Source organism: Galeopterus variegatus, unplaced genomic scaffold (assembly GCF_000696425.1).
Source record: "Galeopterus variegatus unplaced genomic scaffold, G_variegatus-3.0.2 Scaffold1162, whole genome shotgun sequence".
Lineage (NCBI taxonomy): Eukaryota > Metazoa > Chordata > Mammalia > Dermoptera > Cynocephalidae > Galeopterus > Galeopterus variegatus.
This window is the reverse complement of record NW_007727273.1, coordinates 196,783-221,839: the sequence shown is the minus strand read 5'-3', so window position 1 is coordinate 221,839 and position 25,057 is coordinate 196,783. Positions and strand designations below refer to the sequence as shown.

At 39.7% G+C, this 25,057-nt stretch overlaps 1 protein-coding gene across 1 annotated transcript in view; it reads right to left on the bottom strand.

Annotated features, from left to right (window-relative positions):
* Positions 1–25,057, bottom strand: part of WDR64 (WD repeat domain 64) — a 130,329-nt gene that overhangs the window by 101,654 nt on the left and 3,618 nt on the right. The window contains exons 2-7 of the mRNA XM_008575260.1: positions 22,252–22,382; positions 14,327–14,429; positions 11,693–11,796; positions 6,584–6,697; positions 4,978–5,189; positions 2,744–2,878 (exon numbers count right to left, since the gene is read on the bottom strand). Of these exons, the coding sequence (XP_008573482.1) occupies positions 2,744–2,878; positions 4,978–5,189; positions 6,584–6,697; positions 11,693–11,796; positions 14,327–14,429; positions 22,252–22,382 (799 nt within the window). The remainder of the gene's footprint in view (positions 1–2,743; positions 2,879–4,977; positions 5,190–6,583; positions 6,698–11,692; positions 11,797–14,326; positions 14,430–22,251; positions 22,383–25,057) is intronic.

Genomic DNA, 25,057 nt, shown 5'->3' with positions numbered 1-25,057 from the left:
TTCCTTTGTCTGATGCTCTTCCTTTCTTTATGTAGATCCAGATTTCTGACCTGTATAATTTTCCTTCTCTCTGAAGAACTTCTTTTAACATTTCTTGAAAGGCAGGTGCACTGGCAACAAATTCCTTCAATTTCTGTTGGTCTGAAAAAGTTTTATTTCTCCTTCATTTTTGAAGGATAATTTCACAGGGTACAGTATTCTAGGCTGGCGGATCTAAATATTTCATTCCATTCTTTTATTTTTTGCATGGTTTCTGAAGATAAAACAGATGTGGTTTTTATTTTTTTCTTTTCAGAGAAGCAGTGTTTCCTCTCTGGCTTCTTTCAAGATTTTTCCTTTATCTTTGATTTTCTATCATTTGAATATGATATGCCTATATATAGGGTTTTGTTTGTTTGTCTGTTTTGTATTGATTGTTTGTTTGTTTTTGGCATTTTTCCTGCTTGGTGTTCTCTGAGATTCCTGGATCTGGGGATTTGGTGTCTGATAAATTTGGAATAATTCTTAGTCATTGCTTTAAATATTTCTTCTCTTCCTTTCTCTTTTTTGTTCTAGTGTTCCCATTTATATATACATATATATGCATATATGTATTATATGTGTGTGTGTGTATTTGTGTGTGTGTGTGTGTGTGTGTGTGTGTGTGTGTATATATTACACCTTTGTAGTTGTCCCACAGTTCTTGAATAGTCTGTTTTGTTTTGTTCTGTTTCAGTGATATTTTTTTTTCCCCTTTGATTTCTGTTTTGGAAGTTTTTACTGACATCTCCTCAAGCTCAGAAAACTTTCCTCAGCCATGTTCAATCTACTAATGAGCTCATCAAAGGCGTTATTTATTTCTATTAGTGTTTGTGAACTCTAGCATTTCTTCTTACTCTGTAGAGTTCCCATCTCTGTGCTTACAACGACCACCTGTTCTTGCATGCTGTCTACTTAGTCCATTAGAGCCCTTAGCATACTAATCACGGTTGTTTTAAATTCCGTGTTTGATAATTCCAACATCCCTGCCATGTCTAATTGTGGTTCTGAGCCTTCCTCTGTCTCTTCAAATCATGTTTTTTGCCATGTTTTCTGCCTTATAGTTTTTTCTTGACAGCTGGACATGATGTCCTAGGTAAAGGACCTGCTGTGAAAAGGGCTTTATTAATGTTATGGTAAGTGTGTGTGTGTTGGGGGAGATACAGTGGTTTATAGTCTTGTGATTAGGTCTCATTCACATAGTGAGCCTGCGCCTCTGGGCTGTGAACTTTACACGTGCATCTCAGTTTTGCTCTCCCCTACCTTTTAGGTGAGACCAGATGGCTAGAGTGGGATGGAGTTGGATAGTTCTCTTACCCCAGGTTGATTCTTCTCTGATGAAACTCCAATAGCTTAGTTCTGGCAAAATAGCTTCCTTTGAGGGCAGGCCTTGTTAAAAACAGAATGCTCTCCATATCTTAAAATGGTTTCTTTTCCTCTCCCCCTGCTGGAAGCACAGGGGGATTTTTCTCCAATATTCACTGCAAGAACCTGGTTGAGCTCCTGGAGGTAAAACTCACAAAAGACTGGGGAATCCCCTATGACTGCCCACCCCTTCTCAGAATTTTAACTCTCAAAGTTGCCCATGCTGAGCCCCCAGAAATTTGTCAAATTACAGTTTAGGTTTTCCTACCCTGGTACTGATTACTCCAGACATTTCTGCTCATGGATTTCTGCCCCAGTAAGTTGTGATTCTCAGTATTTTTCTGTCTCTCCAATTTGGAGGCAACAAAATTGCTTCACTTTACTTCTCTGATGGATCCAAGAGGAGTTGTTGATTTTTCAGTTTGTTCAGTTTTTACTTGTTGCTAGGATGGAATGATAACTTCCAAGCTCCGTGCATGCCAGATTGGAAACCAGAAGTCTCAAAGGATTTTTCTAAAACATCTTTATTGAGTTATAATTTACATACCATAATGTCCACCCATTGTAAGTGGCTAATTTTGTAGTAAATTTATAGAGTTGTGAAACAATCACCACAATAAGTTTTAGAACATTTTCGTCACCCCGTTTGGGGTTCCTGCTCCTACCACCAGCCCTAGGCAACCACTGGTGTTCTTTCTGTATTTATAAATTTGCCTTTTTTGGACATTTCATATAAATGGAATTATACAATATGCAGTCTTCTTGTCGGGCTTCTGCCATTTAGCATTATGTTTTTGGCATTTATCCATGTTACAGCATATATCTCAATGCCTTTTTAAACCCGAAAAATAAAATATAATAGCTGTTCTCTCATATTTAGTTGCTCATATTTAGCCAGATTGAAAATGAGACTGTACAGTATTAAAATTCACCTTTCTATAGGAATGTCATCTTGTGTATTAGACATGATACATGATGACTGTGTTACAGATCATACTCATGGGCTATTGACCAACCAACTCACCTGTAAGAATTAATTTAAAGTTATAAAGTTTTACCAACAGAACTACATTTGGAAAATGTAGTTATAGATTCTCCTGTATGGATTTATTACAGTAGATTATAGCAATAAACAACAAATGAGCAAATTGTTATTAGAAGGACGCATCGTGTTCGGATTTGCATAAATGACTTCAATTTCCTCCTGAAAAATCTAATTGACCTTGTCAAACAAATGGAATAGTTAACATCTGATTTTTGTGAAAGCCAGTTTGAAAGTTCCAGGGCTGCCATGGGCTTTTATCACTGTAAAAACTCTTAAAGTCACAGAATGTCCATACTTATAAACTATTGTACTTACGAATTATCTTCGAGTCTCTTCAAGGTTTCCAAAACTAGTGAATGAGCACTGTCTAAGGAGCAGGATCCAAAGCAATTTAGGGCTGGAATATATCTGATTTTCATTACCCAGTCATTATGTAGCTTCCTTTTAACACTGGGAATTTAAAAGGGGAAGAGGAAGAGAGATTTGTGTTAGACACACAAACATGTAATGTCGAGTTTCTATTCAGCAATTCATTTTGACTTTAAGTGAATTGTAACTGTGAACTGTGCTAAAATCTGCATGTATAATAGTCCTCAACATTATATCACTTCTAACTGCTTCACTAAATTTGCATATTTGAACTATTGAACTAGAAAAAATGACTTTATGAAACTATCATCAAATTTGGAACTATAGATTCAGAATTTTAAAAATAATCTAGAAGAATCCCAGTCCAATATTTGCACTATCACCCTTACTTTGCTGAAAAACTTCTGTAATGGGCTTTTAATTGCATATTCTAACTCTGGAATAAAACATTTGTTATATTAATAACAAAGTCCTGTATTTTTTTAACTTTTAATTATAAAAGTAAAATAAAATAAAATAAATGTTTATTGTACAAAATTTAGAATGCAAAGAAACATAAAGAAGAAAATAAAAATTACCCCTCTGAAGTCCTATAGAGAATTATTATAAATATTTTGGATATTTACACTCAATATTTTTCTAAGTAGAAATACATATGCACATATATACTTATTTGCAAAACTGGATTAATATGAGCATAAAAATATATTTCTTTTTACTTAACATTATATCATAAACATTTTCCATGTTATTAAATATTTTTCAAAACATAATTTAATGGGTGCATGTCATTCCCTAATATGGTTATACAAATAATTTATTGAACATCTTGATACCTTAAGTATTTTGGGGGTGTCTGACAAAAAATATATTTAATATATAAATACATTACGTATATTTCATTTGTATTATATTAGGTTTATATTATATAGTACTATATGTCTGAATTATTTATGTAAATAACCAATCATTTAGGGCCGGCCCAGTGGCGCACTGGATAGTGCGCCGCTTGGGAAGCGCGGCGGCACTCCCGCCCGAGGGTTCGGATCCCACATACAGACCGGTTCCCGCTCACTGGCTGAGCGAGGCACGGGAGCAACACCGAGGGTTGCGATCCCGTTGCCGGTCCCAGTCCGGTATGGGGGCGACACTGAGGGTTGCGATCCGTTGCCGGACACGGAAAAAGACAAAAAATAATAATAATAAATAATCAATCATTTAAATTAATCACTTCCCTATTGTTGGACACTAGATAATTTACCATTAGAAATAATGCTGTCATAACCATACTTATATTTTTGAACAGACAGGGATTCTAGGTCCCAATGCATAAATGTTTATGAAAACACTTGGCACATCTTCTCAAACTGTTTTCTAGAAAGGTTGATCTAACTCACATTTTCACCGCCAACAATATATGAGAATACTCATTCCAAGACCTTCCCCATTTTCAACCCTTTCCATTTTATAAGTGAAAATTTATCTGGTTATAAGTTTTACTTCTTTGATTAATCAGAAAGATGTATTTCATACACAATTTACATTTTTCTGCTAATAAAAGTAATTAACATATGCCTTACTCTAAAAATGTCATCAGCTGGAGATAACCACTGTTAGCAGTATTATCTGATGGACCATTTATACTGTATGTGCATGTCTGCAAATTATCCATTCCTGACCTTTGTTTATTTTTCTTTTGAGAAATTATTGGCTTTTGGTTGAATTCTAAGACCTAGTAAACAGTATCAACCCATTGTCTGCCATATTTGTCATAAATATTGATTCCAGTTTATTTCCTTTTTAAATGTTATCTTTTGATGTCTGGGAGGTTTTATTTTGTATATCATCAAGTCTATCAAACTTTTTCTTTGACTTATGTCTCCATCACTTATATGGTTAGAGTCTTCTTCCTTATTCAAGTGCTAGTGAAGTCACATGTATCTTTCATAGTTTTTTTCATGACTTAATTTTTTATTTAACTCTCCAAACCTGTAGGTTTTAGTTGCCAGTAGCACTTGAAGTAGGAATTTCGATTGTTAATTTTCCTGTCTGTCTTCTCTGTTATACTGGAAGTTCCTTGTGGTGAGAAGCATTTCTTATTCAGCTTCGTTTCTTAAATCTCTGCCATGGGGTCTGGCACTTGGTTTTCATTATCGAAATGCTGGAGCAATGATCCTTACCTTTTAAAGTTCTTCGAGTCTAAGACCTGATTTTGTAACTTCTTTTTGGATTTTGCCTGCTTTAGTCCGAAGTCATCACTATTTACTGTGAATCTGGTCACAAAACCACCATCATCACCCAAGAGGATGTCATCCCGGCAGAGCTGGTCGGGGACAGGCACCACACACACGCACAGCAGGCAGTGGTCCACGGGCTTGATGACAAAGTAGTTCTCCTATGAACAGAAGGTGCTTTTAATGAGTTATGACCATGCTCGATTTAAAAAATATTGCCCCTATCATTTGATAAAAGTTTTACTTGTTGATGTTTCTTATTTTAGAGAAAGAAACTTGCAAAATTCAAAGTTAACCAAATAAAAGTTAAGGAACACCTGCTGTGAGACCAACATTGTGCTTTGGGGTGCTTTGTGGGGAAGGAGTGGTGTATGCCCTGGCTCAAAAATTAATCAAATTTTCTGATGTATTAATCTCTATGAATGGCCTTCTCTTGGATTTATAAGGAACTATGAACAGGAAGCATTAAAAGTCTCAGGTGTTACCAGACCATTGACATAAAACTGGGTGGTAAACATAAAAAAATCAAGTATGAAAGTCCCAATTATTTTACAAGGAGTTATCAGGAGAAAAAAATATCCTCATGTTCAAGTTTACCCCAAAATTTTCAGCAAGTATTCATCAGGGAACTCTGTACTATTGAACTGGATAATTAAGCTATATACCTACTGCTCTTCTGGAATTCACTATCTACAAATTCATTGAGTCGACAAGTGTTTACTGAGCACCTACTATGTGCCAAGAACTATTCCCAGCACAGCTATCCAGTCATGAACAAGACAAAGTTTCTGACTTTATGGAGTCACCATTCTCGTGGAGGAAGAGATGAATAAAACAGGTCATTTCAGATGAGAGAGTGCAGTTAAGGAAATGGATCAGAGAGCTGTGATACAGAGTGACTGAAGAGGCCACTTTAGGTCCCATGGTCAGGGAAAGTAACCTTTGACCTGGGACCTGAATTAAATGAGAGAAAGACTAAGAAGAGGTTGGGAAGGAGCCTAGAAGGAGAGAGAATGTCAGAAAGATAAAGAGGAAAGAAGCTATGGAGACTTGTTCTGGCTGAGATGGGAGGGGAAAGGGTGTCCACGCAAAGATATCTTGTCTTCAAAGAGAGAAAGAAGGAAAGGAGGTGGTGTGTATTTCTAATTAAAGCTGTAGGTGAGGGGGCTGAAATTGTGAAGAGGACGAATCTGATGGATTCAGTTTTCTCAGGGAAATAGGGGCTAGTCCATCTGTTGAGAGGGAGAGGGCCTGAGAAGAGAAATGGAATTTTGGGACACTTGCGAGGAAAGGGTGGGGAAATTGGTCAGGACAAAGAGAGCGGCTGACTGAAGCCACCAAGAGGTCAGCTGAGTCTGCAGACGAAACAAAACCCCCTGAATGAAACATACATTATATGGAAAGAACATTCCCTTTTAATTACAGAATATTAATGCAGAACTTGATCTAAGAGATTATGTAATGAAAACCTCTCGTCTTATATATGAGGAAACTGACGTTCAGTAGGGAAAGTGGATTCTCGTTGCTTTGAGTATTTCTCTGGGCACAGTACCTGGCTGCTGCTGCCCTGAGCTTTATAATCCCAGACGATAATGGTCCTTTCTGTAGTGGCAACGATTCGCTTCAGCTGTGAGAGGTAATCACATCCCGTAATCCACGAGGTATCCTGATGGAAAAGCACAGGATTAGGGGATATAATGCATGTCCTTCTAAGACATGGTCATGGTTACTAGAGGGGGTTGGTTACGTTAAAGCCGCATTTTGCTGCCTTATTTACAGAGGAGCCTCGCCTCACATCCCATGTGGGTGACTTGAGGATAGGCTGTCATCTTTTCCTTTTGCCTTTCCGTGGAGTTTCTCAGCACTATCAGCTAGAGGATGATTCAGCCAGTGCTGGAGCCACTCCCTGCAAATGCATGGCTGTCTCTGTGCACTGTTCACCTCTGCAAAAACACTCCTCACATGGCACAGGGAGACTAGATGCAGGACATTGACGAAGCAAGTTCTCTGACCTTGTTCCCATGCTTAAATCTTTTTAGCTAGAATTTAGGGATCATCTAGTCAATGTTCAATTAAGGCCAATGAGCGTATCTTATGTCTTGCCTAAAGTCATCAAGTTGGCATAGCCAGGATCTGGAATATCAACAATAGCAACACACTGCTGGGCAGAAATAACGGCTCCCACTTTTGAGTGCCTAGTGTGCCAGAAACTTCTACCTCCATGCAAGCATGCCCTTGAATCTTTTGTACAGCCCATTAGGAATTCCAATGTGTTTGTTTTTGTTTTTGTTTTCAGCTTAAGAAATGAAAACTGAGAGGTTTAAAGGAAGTCTAGATTCCTTTGCCAGGCAGCATGGCACCCTGCTTTGTAATTAGTGCATTCAAGCCATGGTGGGATTCTGTGAGCAAGTCACTACAGCTTTGTAATATGTGCTGCAAGTTTACTTTTCCGATTAGCTGCATGGATGAAATAAATGACAAAATTGCACTAAAATTTTTATGCCATTTCCAAGTTTAAAATGAAACGTTCCCACATTATTTCCATTAGCTGTCTCCTTTTAGTTCTCACAACTTGGGCTGTGTCCATTTTTTACATTCTTCCATAGTGGGTGGCTCAGAAAAACTTAGGAGAAGCTTTCAAATTGAAGCTTCCAAGGAGTGATCAGTTTCCAAGGAATTCTCTGCAGTCAATTTAATTGCAGAAAGCCAAACCTGGGTCCTCTTTGCTATTGCTCAAGGCTTGGTTTTGATCCTAGTCCATAAACATAACTTTACAATCTATGAAACATCTTATACCCGGAGCCTATTCAGGCACTGCATTGAGATTTTAATTAATTGCGGAGGAACATTTATCACAACCCTACCTCTGACTTAATTAGGAATTTAAAAAATGTACTTACTGTAATATTGATGCTGGTCTGAACTCTCATCTATGAAGAAAGAGAATAGTGAAACCTAGTTGGCACTGCAATTAAAGATGAGAATGCTGATTCTAAAACAACACCATAACTCCTTGGTTTAATCTCACCTGTGAGTCTACTTTCCATGAGTCTCCTCCCTGTCTTCCTTCCCTGGAAACTGCTAGCTCTGTAGAATAATGCACAGTGTTGGGGGCAAGGCTTACACCTCCGTGGCTCACCTTTAAGCCTGGTGACTCTGCTCTTAAGAGTCTTACACTTTGCTAATTACTTTGTTCCTTCTATCTGCAAACTACCTCACATTCTGTAGTTATTCAGAGAAATATTTGATATCCAAAGTTAGGAATGCAAAATAATACTAACGACAATGGCAAAAGTAATTAAAAGAATGCTAAATAGATCAATATGAATATAGAGCAATAGGAAAAGATAGCACTTTTTCATTTGAACATTCTCTCTCCAAGTCTGAGAGACTTAGAGAACATTCTATCCAGTGGGTCTCCTTTTGTTCAGTAATAATCTATTGCCCTAGGTACTGTGCTAGTTGAGAGCCATGGATTTGTCCCATGCAGAGAGCTAGTGTGTGTGCAGCAGCCTCTCATAACCGTGAGGCATGGCAATTGCTCCTAAAATGAAGTATCTCAATGACCTGATTTCTTTTGCATGCTCAGGTGGTCTTAGGAAATGTCTAGAAAGTGGCTTCCCAGAAGGAGCGGATTATGTGAAACTGAGAAAAAGTAGATCAGGGAGGTCACTAAAACCGTTAGCCTTGGCCACCTCCTGACTGTCTTTCCTCGAAAGAGTTCAAAAAAGCTTTTCCAAGCAGGGACTCATTTCTAGATGGGAAAAATAAAGCACCGTAAGGAAACTGGTGAGCAGCAGGACAGAATGCCTGTGGTTTCCCCTTCTGTCACTTTACATGCATCTTTAGTGGAAGTCACCTGTCGAAAATCTCTTACCTGCTTTCTTCAAAAGTTTCATAATCCTTATAGATATCTTATGAATTTTTAAAATCAACCTTTTTTTTGCATCAATTTTTATTAATGACATTTTAGTCTATATCACTAAGACAATCTTTAACTGCATTTATTCTACTTCAGACAGAGCCAAAGTTATGGATTAACTTTTTTTTTTTTTTTTTTTTGTCTTTTTTCCGTGTCCGGCAACGGATCGCAACCCTCAGTGTCGCCGCCGCACTGGACCGGGACCGGCAACGGGATCGCAACCCTCGGCGCTGCCCCCGTGCCTCGCTCAGCCAGTGAGCGGGAACCGGTCCATATGTGGGATCCGAACCCTCGGTGGGAGCACCGCCACGCTTCCCAAGCGGTGCACCAGCACAGTGCACCACCGGGCTGGCCCTGGATTAACTTATTATAAGATACTTTGAGTTCTCAATATTGTTTTGTTTTTTTTTTTTTGGGGGGGGGGGTTTGGCAGCTGGCGAGTACGGGCACCCAAACCCTTGGCCTTGGTGTTATCAAGACCACGCTTTACCAAGTAAGTGAACTGGCCAGCCTGATATTTTGGGTTATGAATTGCTACCTTTTATAAATTATCCCTGTGACCTACATTTCTAAATTACTTTCTTCACACAAAGTGTCGTCTTATGTGTAAGGCATGTGACATTCGAAATACTATTTATTCCCAGTGCATCAAATCTTAAAATAATTAATGTTTTGCAATCTTTTCTCTCCAATTGCATTATCTTATAAGAAACAGATGTGTCTGCATGTTCGTGAGTATACGTATGTGCACCTGTGTGTGTGTGTGTGTGTGTGTGTGTGTGTGTACATGTGAAATATCTCTGGAAATATGATAGTACCTCCTCACTATTTCATGCAATCCTGAACTATTTTATTCTGCAGACCATTATTTTCCTTCTCACATTCACATTATTCTTTACATGCCCTTTTAGTTCTGTTTCTGAGGAAATAAAGGCAAAAAATGAGAAGAGAAATAATGCAGAGATATGTTTGTTTTTAGTATATATATTTTTATTGAAGCATAATTAATTATACATATAATACTGCATGTCATTACTCATAAGTGTGTGCTAAGAAAGAGGGAAGAAGGAAAAGGAAGGAAGGAAGGAAGGAAGGAAGGAAGGAAGGAAGGAAGGAAGGAAGGCAGGCCACAATAATGCAGTGAACTTTCAGAAGCAGGCATGGGGATATTAAGTACCGTGCACAGGTGTAAGTGTCAGCGCCAGGCCAAGCCCCGGCTCCACACCACTGCACCCCGCGGCCCAGCTGGCCCTCTCCTGTGATAGAATCTGGCTGCCTGTAACTTCAATTTCTGAAAGACTCCCTGAGCTGGAGATTACTGAAGGGCTAAAACATCATTGTGGAAATTTTCATCGTGATGGTTATTTCCAATCTATTTTACTCGTACAAAGCTTGTCTCTAGTTGGAAATGAACTAATAATTAGAATTATTGTGTTGGTATTTACCACCAAACATTTACCTTTTATTTTAGTAGTAAAATTTTATGTAGGATATATCATCCTCCATTCCATTAAAATCTTTCATATTTTGGAAATGGAAGTCCAAAACATAAATTTAGAAATAAAATGATGTTGATAATAACAAGGCCTTACATTTACTTTGGGATTTATTGTTCATAAAGTGTTTCTACACTCATCATTTCATTTGACTTTCACTATGATCCTCTGAGGAGAGAGGCCAGGTGCTATTGTCATAAAGAGGAAAGAAGCTATGGAGACTTGTTCTGGCTGAGATGGGATGTCACATCTGGCTACAGATGTGACAAAAGACATGGGAAAAGATACAAGTGACTCATTAAGTTCCCTATTCAACGTCATAGATAGTAAAATAGGTGTATCGCAGGAGCCCCAAATCTGGGGGGGGTGCTCCCGTAGTGTTTGCCTATTCCAAAAAACTCACCCAGTGTTTCAATAGGTAGAGACACCTGTTTATTAGACTTACAGGAGTTGCTGACGGTGGCCGGCCAGCTAGATATCCACGCCACCACACGGTACATACAACAGTTATATAGTGAACAGATCAGGCAGGGGTGTAAATCATTTGCAAGCTTATGCAAAGACCCTCACCCAGCTCACAGGACTCAGAGCACATGGGAGATCTGGCTAAGCAGATAAGTTAATCTACTTGCTACTCTTCTGGCACCAGAGTGTTTAGCCCCAGCTAATTTATTTAGGGTCCCTGCTTTCCTCCAATCTTCTGTTCGTCTTAAAGGGGACGTGCCTTTCCTTGGGTAACTACCTTGGCGACGGGCAGTTTCCCAGGGGGTAGGGGGAACTCTGGTATGCATGGGGAGGGGGTATAGGTCTCTGTATAGCATGTACCCTACAGAGGGGCTAGAATGTGAGCCTTTTTTTTTTTTTTCATTCCAAGTTCAAGGTTCTTGATGGGACCTTTGATGACTTCATAGGATAATGATAAAATCACTTGGCTTGTGAGTGCTTCTGATTTTATCTGAGAAATCATCCAGGATTATCCCTTAATGGTGCTGATGCCATGTGGTTTAACAGGACACCCTGAGGAACAGTGCCAAATGCAGTTACCAATCTCAAAAATTGCTCCTGGGGTCAGCAATTTCCTCATTATTAAATACTAGGTTTTATTTTTTGGAACAATTCTGAAATATGATTTATGGTTTCTGCTGATCCTGATATATATCAGTAATGCATAGACAAAACAAAAGAGAAAGGGAGGAAGGAAAGAAGGAAGAAAGGGAGGGAAGGATCCAAGCTTTCGAATTACCTGGCTATTAAAGACTGTTATTAATCCTCTCTGAGAAGCTGCTATTAGTAAATCCAGCTGCGGAATCTTCACGATGCACTTGATCACATCCCGCCTTCTGCTACCTTCCAAGGGCACAACATTTGTTTCAACTTCAGCGGTATAGTCCCTAAGACTCATTTGATAGGTTTGTTTCAAAAAAAAGAAAACGAAAATCAACTTCTCGCTAGAAAGTCCCGAGTTACTTAAAGATTAAAGTAAAATAAAAGCACAAAACCCAGCAATCATTGCATTTTAGTGATCCCCAGAGATACTAATCTGCTATATGGAGCTTTCCAACTAAATGTGTGCATGAATTCCCAAAGAAAATGTAAGAAATGCACTCCCACCCTCCGCTCCCACACACACGCGTGCACATGTCACAGAAAATGCGTTTTCTAAGCATCTTTTGGAATCATTTCTATTTTGAGATTTTTCATATTTCTTAGGAATTCTTTCTTCAAACTGTCACCATCATAGTTTACACAGCGTAAAAACTTAATACTATCTCAGGCTCTCCTTTATAACAGGATGAAACTAATTTAATGTTGTTATTGACTTTTTTTTTAACTTTGTGCATTAAAAAAAAAAAAAACTAGACACTTCCATGTTTCTGTGCTTTTGTACTGAAAGATAAAGCCATATATATTGGACTTCTTTGATTTTTATAATCAAAAACTCAGAGAGGAAATGCAGATGTCACACCCTGGTGTCACCACAGCATCTGTGTGAACCCGCAGAGAAGCTCCTGCCCCCAAGGGGTACAGATCGGTTCGGAGATGGGGGGGCATGAATAAGTCTTACTCTTTTTGTGTATAAAACACAGATATACATATAGTACATAAATACACTTCATAATTAATATCTCAGGTATTAACATGTCATGGAGCAGGGTAGGGTGTGATGGGGTGGGTGGGGGAGACGATTAGGAAAAATACGTCTAAAAAGGCTCCTTAGGGGTTGCCAATGAAGAAAAGATTGAGAAACACTGTCCTGTTCCAAGCCACCACCTTGCTGCTTTCACTCCTTCCCCGCTGTAGACAATTTTGAACACAGAGCCAGAACGAACATTTAGGGTGTAACTCAGATCACGCCTCTCCTCTGTCCACAGCTCTATCGCAGCTTCCAAGAGCTTGCCCAGTGGGTCGTTGGCATGCCCCGCAGGCCCTGTGCACCTGTCCCCACGCCCGCTGTTGCCCTCCAGCTTCCCCTTCACGTGCTCCCCCCCTGCCCAAAATCCCTGGGCTGGCTCTCTGTCTTCCTTCAGGTCCTCACTGCCTCTGTGCTGCCAGCCCCAAACCAACTTCTCCTTCCCACATTCTGGCTTTATTTTTCTCCATAATCCACTTACTTTATCTTTTTCTATATCTCTTATTACCATCTGGCATGTTGTATATTTCACTTGCTTGATTTTTATTGTCTCTCCCCGCATTAGAATGCAAACTCCATGAAGTTTGTGCCTGTCTGCTCTGCTGTGTCCCCAGCATTTAGAAAAGCACCCTCCCACATACTAGGCCTGAACACATGTTTGTTGAGTGACAGACGAACCCAACTTCTATCTAGAAAAATGCTTTCGAAGTTCTAACTTAGGATGTCAGCAACACTTCCCTCTTGCCTCCTGTCCCTCCTCAGCTCAGAGCTGGTGGCAGCAGTGACAGCCCTCTTGCACCTGTTCTCTGACAACATTTCCCAGGGCCGGAGGCTAGGCTCTGGTGAGGACAATGGATGGGCTAAGGAAGGGTCAAGGACAGACTGGCTTTGTTCACAAAGCACCAAAATAAGGCCAGGTGCTTTATTTTATTTTTAATTCTTTTTTTAAAAAATTGATTATGCATATTCATGGGGCACAGAGCTGACCATCAGCAGCCGGGTGCTTTTTTTCGGAACACCAGATTCAAACTAGACTACACACTTCATCTCAAAATACTGGATGAAATGCTGGAAGATGGGAGTACACTGGAGGGATTGCCTTTCCTCTTCCAGAACTGCTTTCACCTTGGAGGGAAGAAAGAAGAAAAATCCAAAATGCCAGCAGTGGAGGGGGATGGGAGTTCCTGGGTCCCAGGCTCAAATATGAAAATAAATGACGCATACTGGAGACTTCCAAAACCGAAATAATGCCCCTTCATGATTGACCCAAACTCAGTTTTAGGGATGTAGGGGAAACCTCCTTAAGATAATCACGGGTAGGTGAGAGTGTGCAGAACAGTCCTTATTGGTGAAAACTTGAAAACTTAATTTTTAGAATATTTTAAAAGAAACGTGATTCAATTTGGTGTAAAAGAAATGCGATTCCAATCTCACTGTGCATTAGCGAGATGCCATTGTAGAAAGCTTTAATGAGGTCTGAGCCTATTCAGGAGAATGGGAGGTTTTTTCCCTCCACTTTCCCTATATAGCATCCATCAGAGCAATGATAATATTTCAATTTCAACTGCAAGTATAGTTTGTGCTGATACTACATGTGACATTGTCACTTTAACTCTACACTTAGGAAATATTGAGCAAGTTAATAAAATAAAAAGTGATTCTATGGAAATGTTAAATTCCCAGTATTTATTTCTGAGAAAAGTATTAAAACCCATGCTAATCTGGGAGGGAAATAAAGAATGTCACCTGAAATTACAACCCGCTGTTTTCTAGACACAAGGAAAACCAAATTTTCTTCATCCATCTGGGAAGCGATAGCGTCTTCTTCGGAGGAGAAATATCCAAAGATCTAAAATCCCAAACAACACACATAAGCATGCACAATATCTCAGAACTGGCTGTGAAGTAACAGACTGGATATTGGTTGAATATAAAGTCTAATTTAGCTGAAGAGTCAACACCTCGTTTTATAAATGTCAGGGGTTCCCTATATTAAGGGGAGACAGTTGAATATATTCAACAAAACCGTGTACTGAGGATGCATGATTTTTGAGCAGTCACTGATTTTTCTTTGCAATAGATGAACCAATGTACCAGGCTGATGTCCCTTCTCAGATCTATTAGGAGCTGTCATTTATTTGGAAATTAAATCAGCCTTCATCAGGCAGGACCCCAGCTAAGAATCTCGACACTGAATTTGGCCCCTCACGGATGACTGTTGCAACCCATTTGTCATGAAACTTTCTGGGCCAGATTTTTCATCTCTTTTAGGGGGAGCTTCAGAATTTTAGAGACCGTGCAGCTTCTTCACTTAATTTTTCCAAATCCTACTCTCTAGGCATTATATGAGAATAAATCACTATGAAAGAACATCCTGAAGAAGAAAACCACTCTTTATTTGTCAATAAATTGCCAAATTATGTAACTCTGAGAAATTAGAAAAATAAGCTGTTCTTCATTTGTCTTATTAATAAGCAGAAATAAATTCTTATGAACTAATGGCACTTATCAGTATTTCTTATAAATTTGTGACTAGCCGATGTTGTTAATGAATGAATGGAATAATCTGTAGTGTGCTTTTGAAACAGTGTGCAAACAAACCCCAGGGAATCCTGTTAAAGGACAGATTCTTTTTTTTTTTTTTTGTCTTTTTTTTTTACTGACCGGTAACGGGATCACAACCCTCGGTGTCGCGCCCGTACCGGGGACCGGCAACGGGATCGCAACCCTCGGTGTTGCGCCCGCACCGCGCTCAGCCAGTGAGCGGGAACCAGTCTCCACATGGGATCCGAACCCTCGGCGGGAGCGCTGCCACGCTCCCAAGCGGTGCACTCTCCAGTGCACCACCGGGCCGACCCTAAAGGACAGATTCTGATTCAGCAGATCGGAGGTGGGGTCTGAGAGGCTGCATTTCTAACAAGCTTCCCATGAGGGACCACATTTTGAGTATAAAAGAACCACATTGACTCACCTGAAAATCAAAACCAGCTTTGCATCAATTTGTTTTGATAATATTTTGTTTGTATTGATTCTAGATGATGGCTTAGCATTATATTTTAAGATATATTCTTTCATCAGTTGCTTCACAAATGTTACTTCTTTCTTTACATACCCCCACATCCAAACCTCGCAATGTCCAATGGTTGCCCTAATCATTCACTACAGTTAGATTCCAATTCTGCAGGAAGACCAGAATCATCCAGACTTTCTCTCTTGTATGTTCCCTTCTTCCCACCAGCAAAATCAGCACTCAATGAAAGCTTAACTAACTTATTATCTTTTCAGAAATCACCATTCATTTTTCATGGGTACAAAACTTCTGGGTTTCATATCTAATGACCTCTGAAGGACTGGAAAAAACAAAAGATCAGTGCTTTTAATAGCTCTGTGTTGGAACACACAGGAATCTCTTGTCACATCAATTTCTCGGCCATCACTCATTGACGTGGCATGCAGTTAAGAGCCATGTATTGATCTGTTCCTCAGCCCTGTGTCTGAACCACGCTCTGGCCTCACACCGAGAGCATGAGCTGTATAGTCAGAATATCCGGTGCTTGCATTCAGACTCTACAACTAATTGACACCCAGAACTTGGACAAATACTTTCACCTCCTTAAGTATCCACTTCCTCGTCAGTAGAATAAAAAAATAAACTTCTGAGTTTTGTTTTTTTATTTTTTAAATGAAGTTTAAAAGATATAGTATGTGTATTGTGCCTGGCACATAGTAATTGTTTAAAAAATAACACTAGCGGGCCGGCCCAGTGGCGCACTGGATAGTGCGCCGCTTAGGAGGCGCGGCAGCGCTGCCGCCCGAGGGTTCGGATCCCACATACAGACCGGCTCCCGCTCACTGGCTGAGCGAGGCGTGGGAGCAACACCAAGGTTTGCAATCCCGTTGCCGGTCCCTGGTCCGGTACGGGGGCAACACTGAGGGTTGCAATCCGTTGCCGGACACGGAAAAATAAGACAAAAAGACAAAAAAAAAAAATAAATAAAATAACACTAGCTATTGTTATTATTAGAAAGCCTAGATTGAGAAAGTCTCATGGGAGGGAGAAAAACCATTATAAATTAAGTCAAGACCACTATCAATAATGAGAAAATTAGACTCTCTTTAGGGTAGAACTTTAAAGCCATCAGTCCACCTGGGGATGGAACCAGTTTTTCCAATAAGAATGATTAGTCAGATGGGCACTGCAATAAATTGATAATAATGTGAAAACTCACTGAGAAAGAGTTATACGACTTCCACAGTCAATTAGAATTGAGAGAGAAATGCAGCCTCTTGTCCCTCCTAATCCATCAGTCCCCTGTGGCTATTGCTTCCTTTCTTACCCAGTTTAGAATTGGTGCCCTGGCACCTCAACCACACATTTCCACAGTCCTCTATCCCTTCACACCACTGCATTGGTCACAGCGGGGGAATCCAACTGCTTTTGTTTGTTTGTAGCCACACTATTGTGGCTGATCAGCCACAGAGAAAACCTCCCGGAACCACAGATGGGTCCACCAAGCCTTCACGAGCTCCAGCCTCCTGGAGTCTCAGGGCCTCTTAGGCAGGCCATCACCCCATACTCCCTAGGCGATCTCTTCATTGTCATAGAAACAATGCCAAACCTTCTGCCTTGGGTTGAATGTCCCCTCAAAACTGAGTCCCCACTGTGATAGTGTTAAGAGGGTGAGAAATCCTATGATGGTCATTGAAAGGTGGGACCTAGAAGAGGTGATTAGATTCTGAGGACTATGCCTAGTGAATGAATGAAAAATGGTGGTCAGGGGTGTGGTTCTGAGGGCTTTAAAAGAACAATGCACAAGGAACTATCCTTCTTTCCACTTTGCCATTTTCTGCCATGTGAGACCCCTGTGGTATTGTCACCACCAAAGCTTTCACCAGATGTGTTCCCTGGACTTTGGACTTCGCAGATTCAGAAACTGTAAGCAATAACTTAGCTTCCTTTATAAATCACCCAGCTCCAGGTACTTTGTTATAAGCAATTGAAACGGACTAATACACTTTCCTCCTCTCTCCAACTCGTGACTCCAACCCTCGTCACTCTCAGCGGCTGACCTCACCCCCTACAGCAGATGAAAATAGAAGCCACCATACAAGAGCTGCCTGAGCTTCTTGCCACCCCACTTGCAAATAAACCTGGTTTTGGATTCATCCTTTTTTTCTTCCTTCCCCATTGAAAGATGATATGTTTCTCCTTTCCAAGGCTAACCTCTCCTCCTGTTCTCTGCATCCCATCCCCTTCCATCTCTTCAGGGTTTGTCTTTTTATTCCTCTAATATCTTCAGCCTCTTCCTTTTTATACTGACTGTTCCTTTCAGTGCTCAGACATGTTCAAATCTCTCCCATCTTATACACAAAAATACCACAAACCTTCCAACGTCTACTATAGATAATAATCCTTAGTCCTTTTCTTGTTTTGCAACTGATGCACCTCCTAACATCACTGTTGAGTTTGAATTCCACTTATTTTTTTAGCCTAATTGCAACAAGTTTGAGGGTTTGAATTCCTCTTGCAGCCACATTTGGTTTATGTTGGTTATAACAGCACATACACTTTTTTTGAATGTTGACACTTTCCCTTCTGCAATTAGTTCTCTATTGCTGCTGAAACAAATTGCCACAAGCAATAGTGACTTAAAACAACACCTGTTTATCAGTTCACAGTTCCTTAGGCGAGAAGTCCAATATGGGTCTCACTGAACTAAAATCAAGGTGTCTGTAGAGATGTGTTCTTTACTGGAGACTTTGGGGGAAGAAGCTGCGTTCAAGTTCATTCAGATTGTTGGCTTGAGGTTCAAGCCTTAATTTCCTTGTTGGCTGCCCTTAGCTCCCAGAGGCCTCTATCAGTCCTAGTCCATGGGCTTCTACATTTCAGTAACAACAAAGCAGCTTCAAGTCCACCTTGTGCTTGGAGTCTCTCTGCCATCATCCTCTTCTGTTTTTAAGGATTCATGTGATTACTTTAGACCCACCCAGATAATCCAGGATAATCTCCTTACATTAAGGTGAGTATCTAAATCCCATCTGTAAAGTCCCTTCACAGCAGTGCCTGTGTTACTGTTTGATTGAATAACCAGGTGGCAGTAATCTTGGGAGAGGCAAAAACCTTTATAATTCTGCCGATCACACCTTTACTTTATAAACATGGCTCAGTACAAGTTAAATTGTGCAAAATACAATAGAAAAATCATCAATGTTAGTGGTTGGTTCAACCTGAGATAATAGTGTGAAATAATAATTTTCTGATAATAACTTGAAACAGTAATGGGAATGATGATTTTTGGTTTCAATGCTAATGAATTCCAATGTTTCTCAGGGCTGGAAGGACCTCACATTGTTTGTGCTGTCATCTAATTTGAAATAATGTCCCATCCTATATGTCTAGGATACTTATATTCAAAAAGCAGTTTACAGACAGCCATTTAACTTGATGTTGAATTTCCATGTAATTTTTGTGCAGATAGTGACAATGTATGTGTTAAATGTCTAAGAACAGATGTGGGAAGAAACCCAGGAGCAATATCCTATGAGAGATGTATTGGCTGCATTAAGACTTGGACATGGGTCCAAATCCTGGATCTACTGTCTCCTAGTCACACGACATCAGGCAAGTCCCTTAATTTCTCTGTGCCTGAGTTTTCCCCATCTGTAAAACAAGGAGAATTGGTAATAGCTCTCAGTTTATGCCTTGCTGTAGGATTAAATGAGGAAGTGCATGATTAGATGACTTAGTACTTAGGAAGATAAGTAAGCACTGTACTTAGATTGCACCAAGTGCCAGGGAGGAGGTCAACATTTGAGAAATTATAATTCTCAATTTTTCTGGAGACAGGACAAGAAACAGAGTTAAGATGTCCTCTTTACTAGTTAAAAACTGCTCATGAAGCACCCTTGCTGCCTGCCCACATAGCACATCAGCCATGTACTTTATCATACATGCATTTTACAGTCACATCTACTGTAAAAAAAAAAAGCAAGGAGACGCCATTACTTTCACTAATAACACAATACTACAGTGCTTACCAAAAATAACTTCCAAAGGATACTAAAAACATCAAATCACTAAAATTTCAAAAAAGAAAGAAAGTTACCACAATCACAGTAATACCCTAAACTTTCAAAAGAACAGAACTGAGGTTACCAGAGATGGGAAAGGCGGATGGGAGCAGGGTAAGGGAAGAATTGGTAAAGGGCCATGAAAATGGATTACATCGTATAATGTTGAATATACTTTATCAAGTTAAGAAAATTTTCTATTATTCCTATTCCAGTAAAATTTTTTTCTTTTAAAGTCAGGAATGGCTATTAATTTTTTATCAAATATTTTAATTTATTTTTTATTTTTTAAATTTATTTTTTATTAGCATATTTATTATTAGAAATCATTCTGTATGCCCCTTATCCAATCTCTCCCCCTGGTTTTACTTTATTTTAAGATTAGGAGTCAGCAAACTTTTTCTGAAAAAGGGCCAAGTAATAGATATTTTAGGCTTGCAGGCCATTCAGTCTCTGTTAGAATTACATATAATTTTGCTATTTTAGCACAGAAGCAACCATAGACAATAGGTAAATGACTGAGTGTTGCTGTGTCCTAATAAACTTTATTTACAGAAACAGGTGGCTGTTCAGATTTGGCCTGTGGGCCTTAGTTTGCCAACCTCTGATCAAGACTGTAAGATCAGTTTTTTTTCTTTCCTAACTTGTTAAGTGAAATATGTCCCTGGCTTTTCCAATATTGAACCATCCTTACCTCTCTGGGATAAATTCTACTTGAAAATGATTTTTTAAATGAACCACTACATTGAACTTGCTAAAATTTTATTTTGAACTTTAGCATTTATATTCATAAGTAATATTGGCTTTCAGTTCCCTGACCTTTTATCTTTGTTCAATTCAGTGTCATTTTAGCTTCAAAAAATGAGTTGGAAAGAATGGACATAGAGAAAATTGTATTAAGTGAAATAAGCCAGGCACAGAAAGAGAAATACTGCACGTTCTCACTTATATGTGGGAGCTAATAAAAATAAATAAACAAATATACAAACAAATAAATGGGGGGGAAGGCAAAACAATTACAATAATTCCTTGAACTTGTGAAGATAAGTGAACAGATATGATGTTGATGGGGGGAGATGGGGAGGAAGGCAGGAAAAGGAGGAATTGGTAAAGGGACCCGAAAATCAACTACATTGCATATTGATAAATTAAAATTTTAAAAATAAAATAAATTTAAAAAAAATGAGTTGGATAGGGCCGGCCCGGTGGCGCACTGGAGAGTGCGCCACTTGGGAGCGCGGCGGTGCTCCCGCTGAGGGTTCGGATCCCATGTGGAGACCGGTTCCCGCTCACTGGCTGAGCGCGGTGCGGGCGCAACACCGAGGGTTGCAATCCCATTGCCAGTCCCCGGTACGGGCGTGACACCGAGGGTTGTGATCCCATTACCGGTCAGTAAAAAAGAGACAAAAAGGGAAAAAAAAAAATGAGTTGGATAGCTTTTCAGCTTTTCCTAAGTTGTAGAAAATTTATACGACATGGGATTTATGCATTCTTTAGAGACTTAGTAGAAGGTTTTTTTTTTTTTCCTTTTTGTCTTTTTTACTGACCGGCAACAGGGTCACAACCCTCGATGTTGCTCCCACACTGCGCTCAACCAGTGAGTGGGAACCGGTCTCCACATGGGATCCGAACCCTCGGCGGGAGTGCCGCCGCGCTCCCAAGCGGCGCACTCTCCATTGCACCACCGGGCCGGCCCTTCTTTTTCTTTTTAACACTTCCTTTACATATTTGTGGGGTTCAGTGTGCTGTTTCAATACATGCACACAATGCATAATGATTCACTTAGGGTTGATAGCATAGTTTTGAGGATTTTTTTGTTTCCAATTTTTTTCCCAAAATTAATTGACTGATTTTTCTTTGATTGATTTTGAGGATTTTGGCTATTTTTTAGCACAGGTTTCTAGTTATATCATGTTGGAATTTATTGACATGTTCTAATTAGCCTGATGCCTGGTCAATTATGTGATGACCCCAAATATATTTGAGAGAGATGTATTTTTTCCTATGCCTTGGGTTCAAAGTTCTATTTATACATATCTATCAGCTTATAAAATATGATATTCAAATCCTTTAAATTCTTACTTCTTCCTTAGTCTATTATATCTATTAATTTTTGAAAGAGAAACGTATAATTTTTTTAAAATCAATTACTCTGAATGCATGTACATAATTTTCTTTTAAGAATAACTCAGGAAATGTAGGACATGGTGACTTATAATCTCTTCCTTCTCTTATATTAAGAGATTGGATGCACTTAAAATTTGTGTACTTTAACACTACTGAAAAGAAATATTTCATTTGGTATGTAATGAAGGCCATTAAAATCTTGGTTGTTAATAATGGCACATACCGTTCTTCCAATTGGTAGTTTGCTCTAAAAGTATGTGAGAGTTACTCATTAATACAGTAAAACAGCTACCTGGTTTACCCATTTTCAATTGTGGACAGTGGCCATGTCTTAATGGGTACAGGCATTAAAACATGCCACATACGCATTGTGGATTTCACCCCAGTGGAAGTAAAATTTTGTTTTAATTATTTATTGTGAATTAAGAAAAATAATACCTAGATATCACATTATAAACATGAAAAGTGAATACCTCACACCAGTCCATTGATGCATCAGGGTTGTTGCAGAGTTTCCTGTAAAAGCATTTCACATCTTGATTCTTCACTTCTGGACCAAAGAGTTCCTGTACTGATGCATAAAACTTGTCACAATCAATTGCATCTGCATTGGAAAAAGTACAAGTACATTTTCATCAAATTCCGAGGAATTTTGTATTTCAGCTGCCTTTTCTATTTCTTAACCTTCTGTTTTCTTATTTCAACTTGTAAAAACCAGATTTATTTACATTTTAAAGATATTTTCTTTGGAAATATAACTAGGCCTTTGACTAAAATATTTTTAAGTCAGAAGAAAATACTTTACTTTGGTGTTTTGTTCCTCCTCCATAGATTTCATTTCAGCTCTTTTAGGAGTTTTGTTCAGGAATAGACAGATAAGAAGATTATTACTTCTTTCTTATTGTGAAAAGTTTCACCAGTCAGAATCTCTGCTAGAATTCATTTTTAGTAGAAGTATACGAAGAGCAATTCTTGGTTGGCTCCTTGACATGGTGTAAATACACACACACATATACACACCATTGCTTAAACCTTGATTTTGTCAAATTTGGTGATTCAATAGGGTAAGATTATTGAATCTAAGGGCAAGAGTTAGATGCAAGGATCTCTCAAACTGCATAGACAAGATCAGATTCTTTTATTTATTTAACAAAAGCATATTGAGCATCTATTGTATGTGAGAACAGAGCTAGACACTGGACTGAGAGAGGAAAGCCAGATAAGCAAGATCCCTGCCTTCAAGGAGCTTGTGTTCTAATGGGAGAATCAGAAAGTCAACAAGCAAATAAACTACAGTATTTGCAGATTGTGACAGACAAGGCTATTTAATAGGGACAGACCTGGGATTAACAGTTATCTGAGTATAAGGTGAGAAGAAGTATTTCTACAAAAGGGCATGAGAAAACTTTCTGGGATGCTGGAAATATTCTTTGTCTTGATGTGATTGGTGGCTATAGATATGCTTAATGATATTCAAATTTATAGAGCTACATACTTAAGATTAGTGCAGTTTATGGGCTTTACTGCAGGTATGTCACATCTCAGTAACAGTGTAAAAATAAATAAAACACTATAGGTTAAGTGGGAGGAAGAAAACCAACGGCAAGCTGAGATAGAATTTTCAGGTAGTGGCAGGTGGGTGTGGACCTCAGGGAAGGCCTCTCTAAGGAGGTGGGTAAAAAATTAAGCTGAGACCTGATCAGTAAAAAGGAGTCAGCCATGTGTAAAGCCAGACGAGAGCATCTGAGGCAGAAGCTGACAAGCACATAGCCCTGGGGCTCCAACGAGCTTGGCATGTTCCAGGAAAGGTCAGTGAGCATAGAGGACAGGGAAAGTGCTATGTGTGATGCAAAGCTATCGCTGGAGGGGTCTATGGAGGGAATTGACATAATATGACTTAAATCCTTTTTTTTTTTTTTTTAAAGCACACTGGCTGTCGTGAGGAGCTAACATTGAACAGCTGTAAAACCAGCTGAGGACTATTGCATCAGTCCAGGCTTCAGACAGTGGAGGTTTGGATCAGAGTGATACCGAGTGTGATCATATATCCCGGGCTGCCACGGAAAGTCTCCTTTCTGCCTCTTTTCTCAACCAAATTATCACTAAGACCCACTTCCACTCTTGAAAGTGTCCTCAGTTGGATGGTAAGTGTTATGGGCACCCTAGAGATAGAAGAGGAGATGGTGAGATATGATTGGATGCAGAATTGCAGGGACTTGCTAATGGGTTGGAAGTTGTTGGGGGTAGACGTGGAGAGTGAAGGAAAGGCAGGAATGGAGAGCAATGGTTGTCATCTAGGGGAGAATTTGCCCCCACCTCAAAACGCACACACACGCATGCACACACGCATACATACACACACATATGGGACATAATGCAATGTCTATAGACATTTTTGATTGTCACAACTGGGGTGGATGTACTACTGGTAACTAGTGGGTAGAGTCCAGGGATACTGCTAAACATCCTAGAAATGCACAGGACGGCCCCCACCTCACTCCCACACACATATATACAGATCAAAGAATTATTCAGCCAAAACATCGATAGTGCCAAGGTTATGAAACCCTGTTCTAGAATGAGACTCAGGTTTGTGGTTTCAAAACTCAGCAAATGTTGGTATTATTTACCCAAACTGGGGCAATTGGGAAAAGATTATGATTCTTGGGGAAAACAAAGCATTCCATTTAGGTCATATTAAGTTTGAAATTCCTATGAGACATCCAAATAGGTACTCGGCTGTTTTAAATTCACACCAACTAGTACAGGGTATGTGTTTCATTGTAAATGCCACTGGATAAGGATAATGAGACTTATCCACCCCAGGATGACTTTCATTCTACCAGGTCATCGACAAGTTTTAAGGGCAATATTGCTTGAACAAATTCCTGCAGTCTCCTTGATATCATTTTTTTTTCCTTTTTGTCTTTTTTTTTTCGTGACCGGCAACGGATCGCAACCCTTGGTGTTGCCCCCGCCCCTCGCTCAGCCAGTGAGCGGCCGGTCTGTATGTGGGATCCGAACCCTCGGTGGGAGCGCCGCCACGCTTCCCAAGTGGCGCACTATAGCAGTGCGCCACCGGGCCGGCCCCTTGATATCATTTTGAGGTAGACATTGTTTCATTAAAAACAGTATCTCTAGGGCCGGCCCGGTGGCGCACTGCACTAGTGCGCCGCTTGGGAAGCGCGGAGGCGCTCCCGCCGAGGGTTCGGATCCCACATATGGACCGGCAGCTCACTGGCTGAGCGAGGGGCGGGGGCAACACCAAGGGTTGCGATC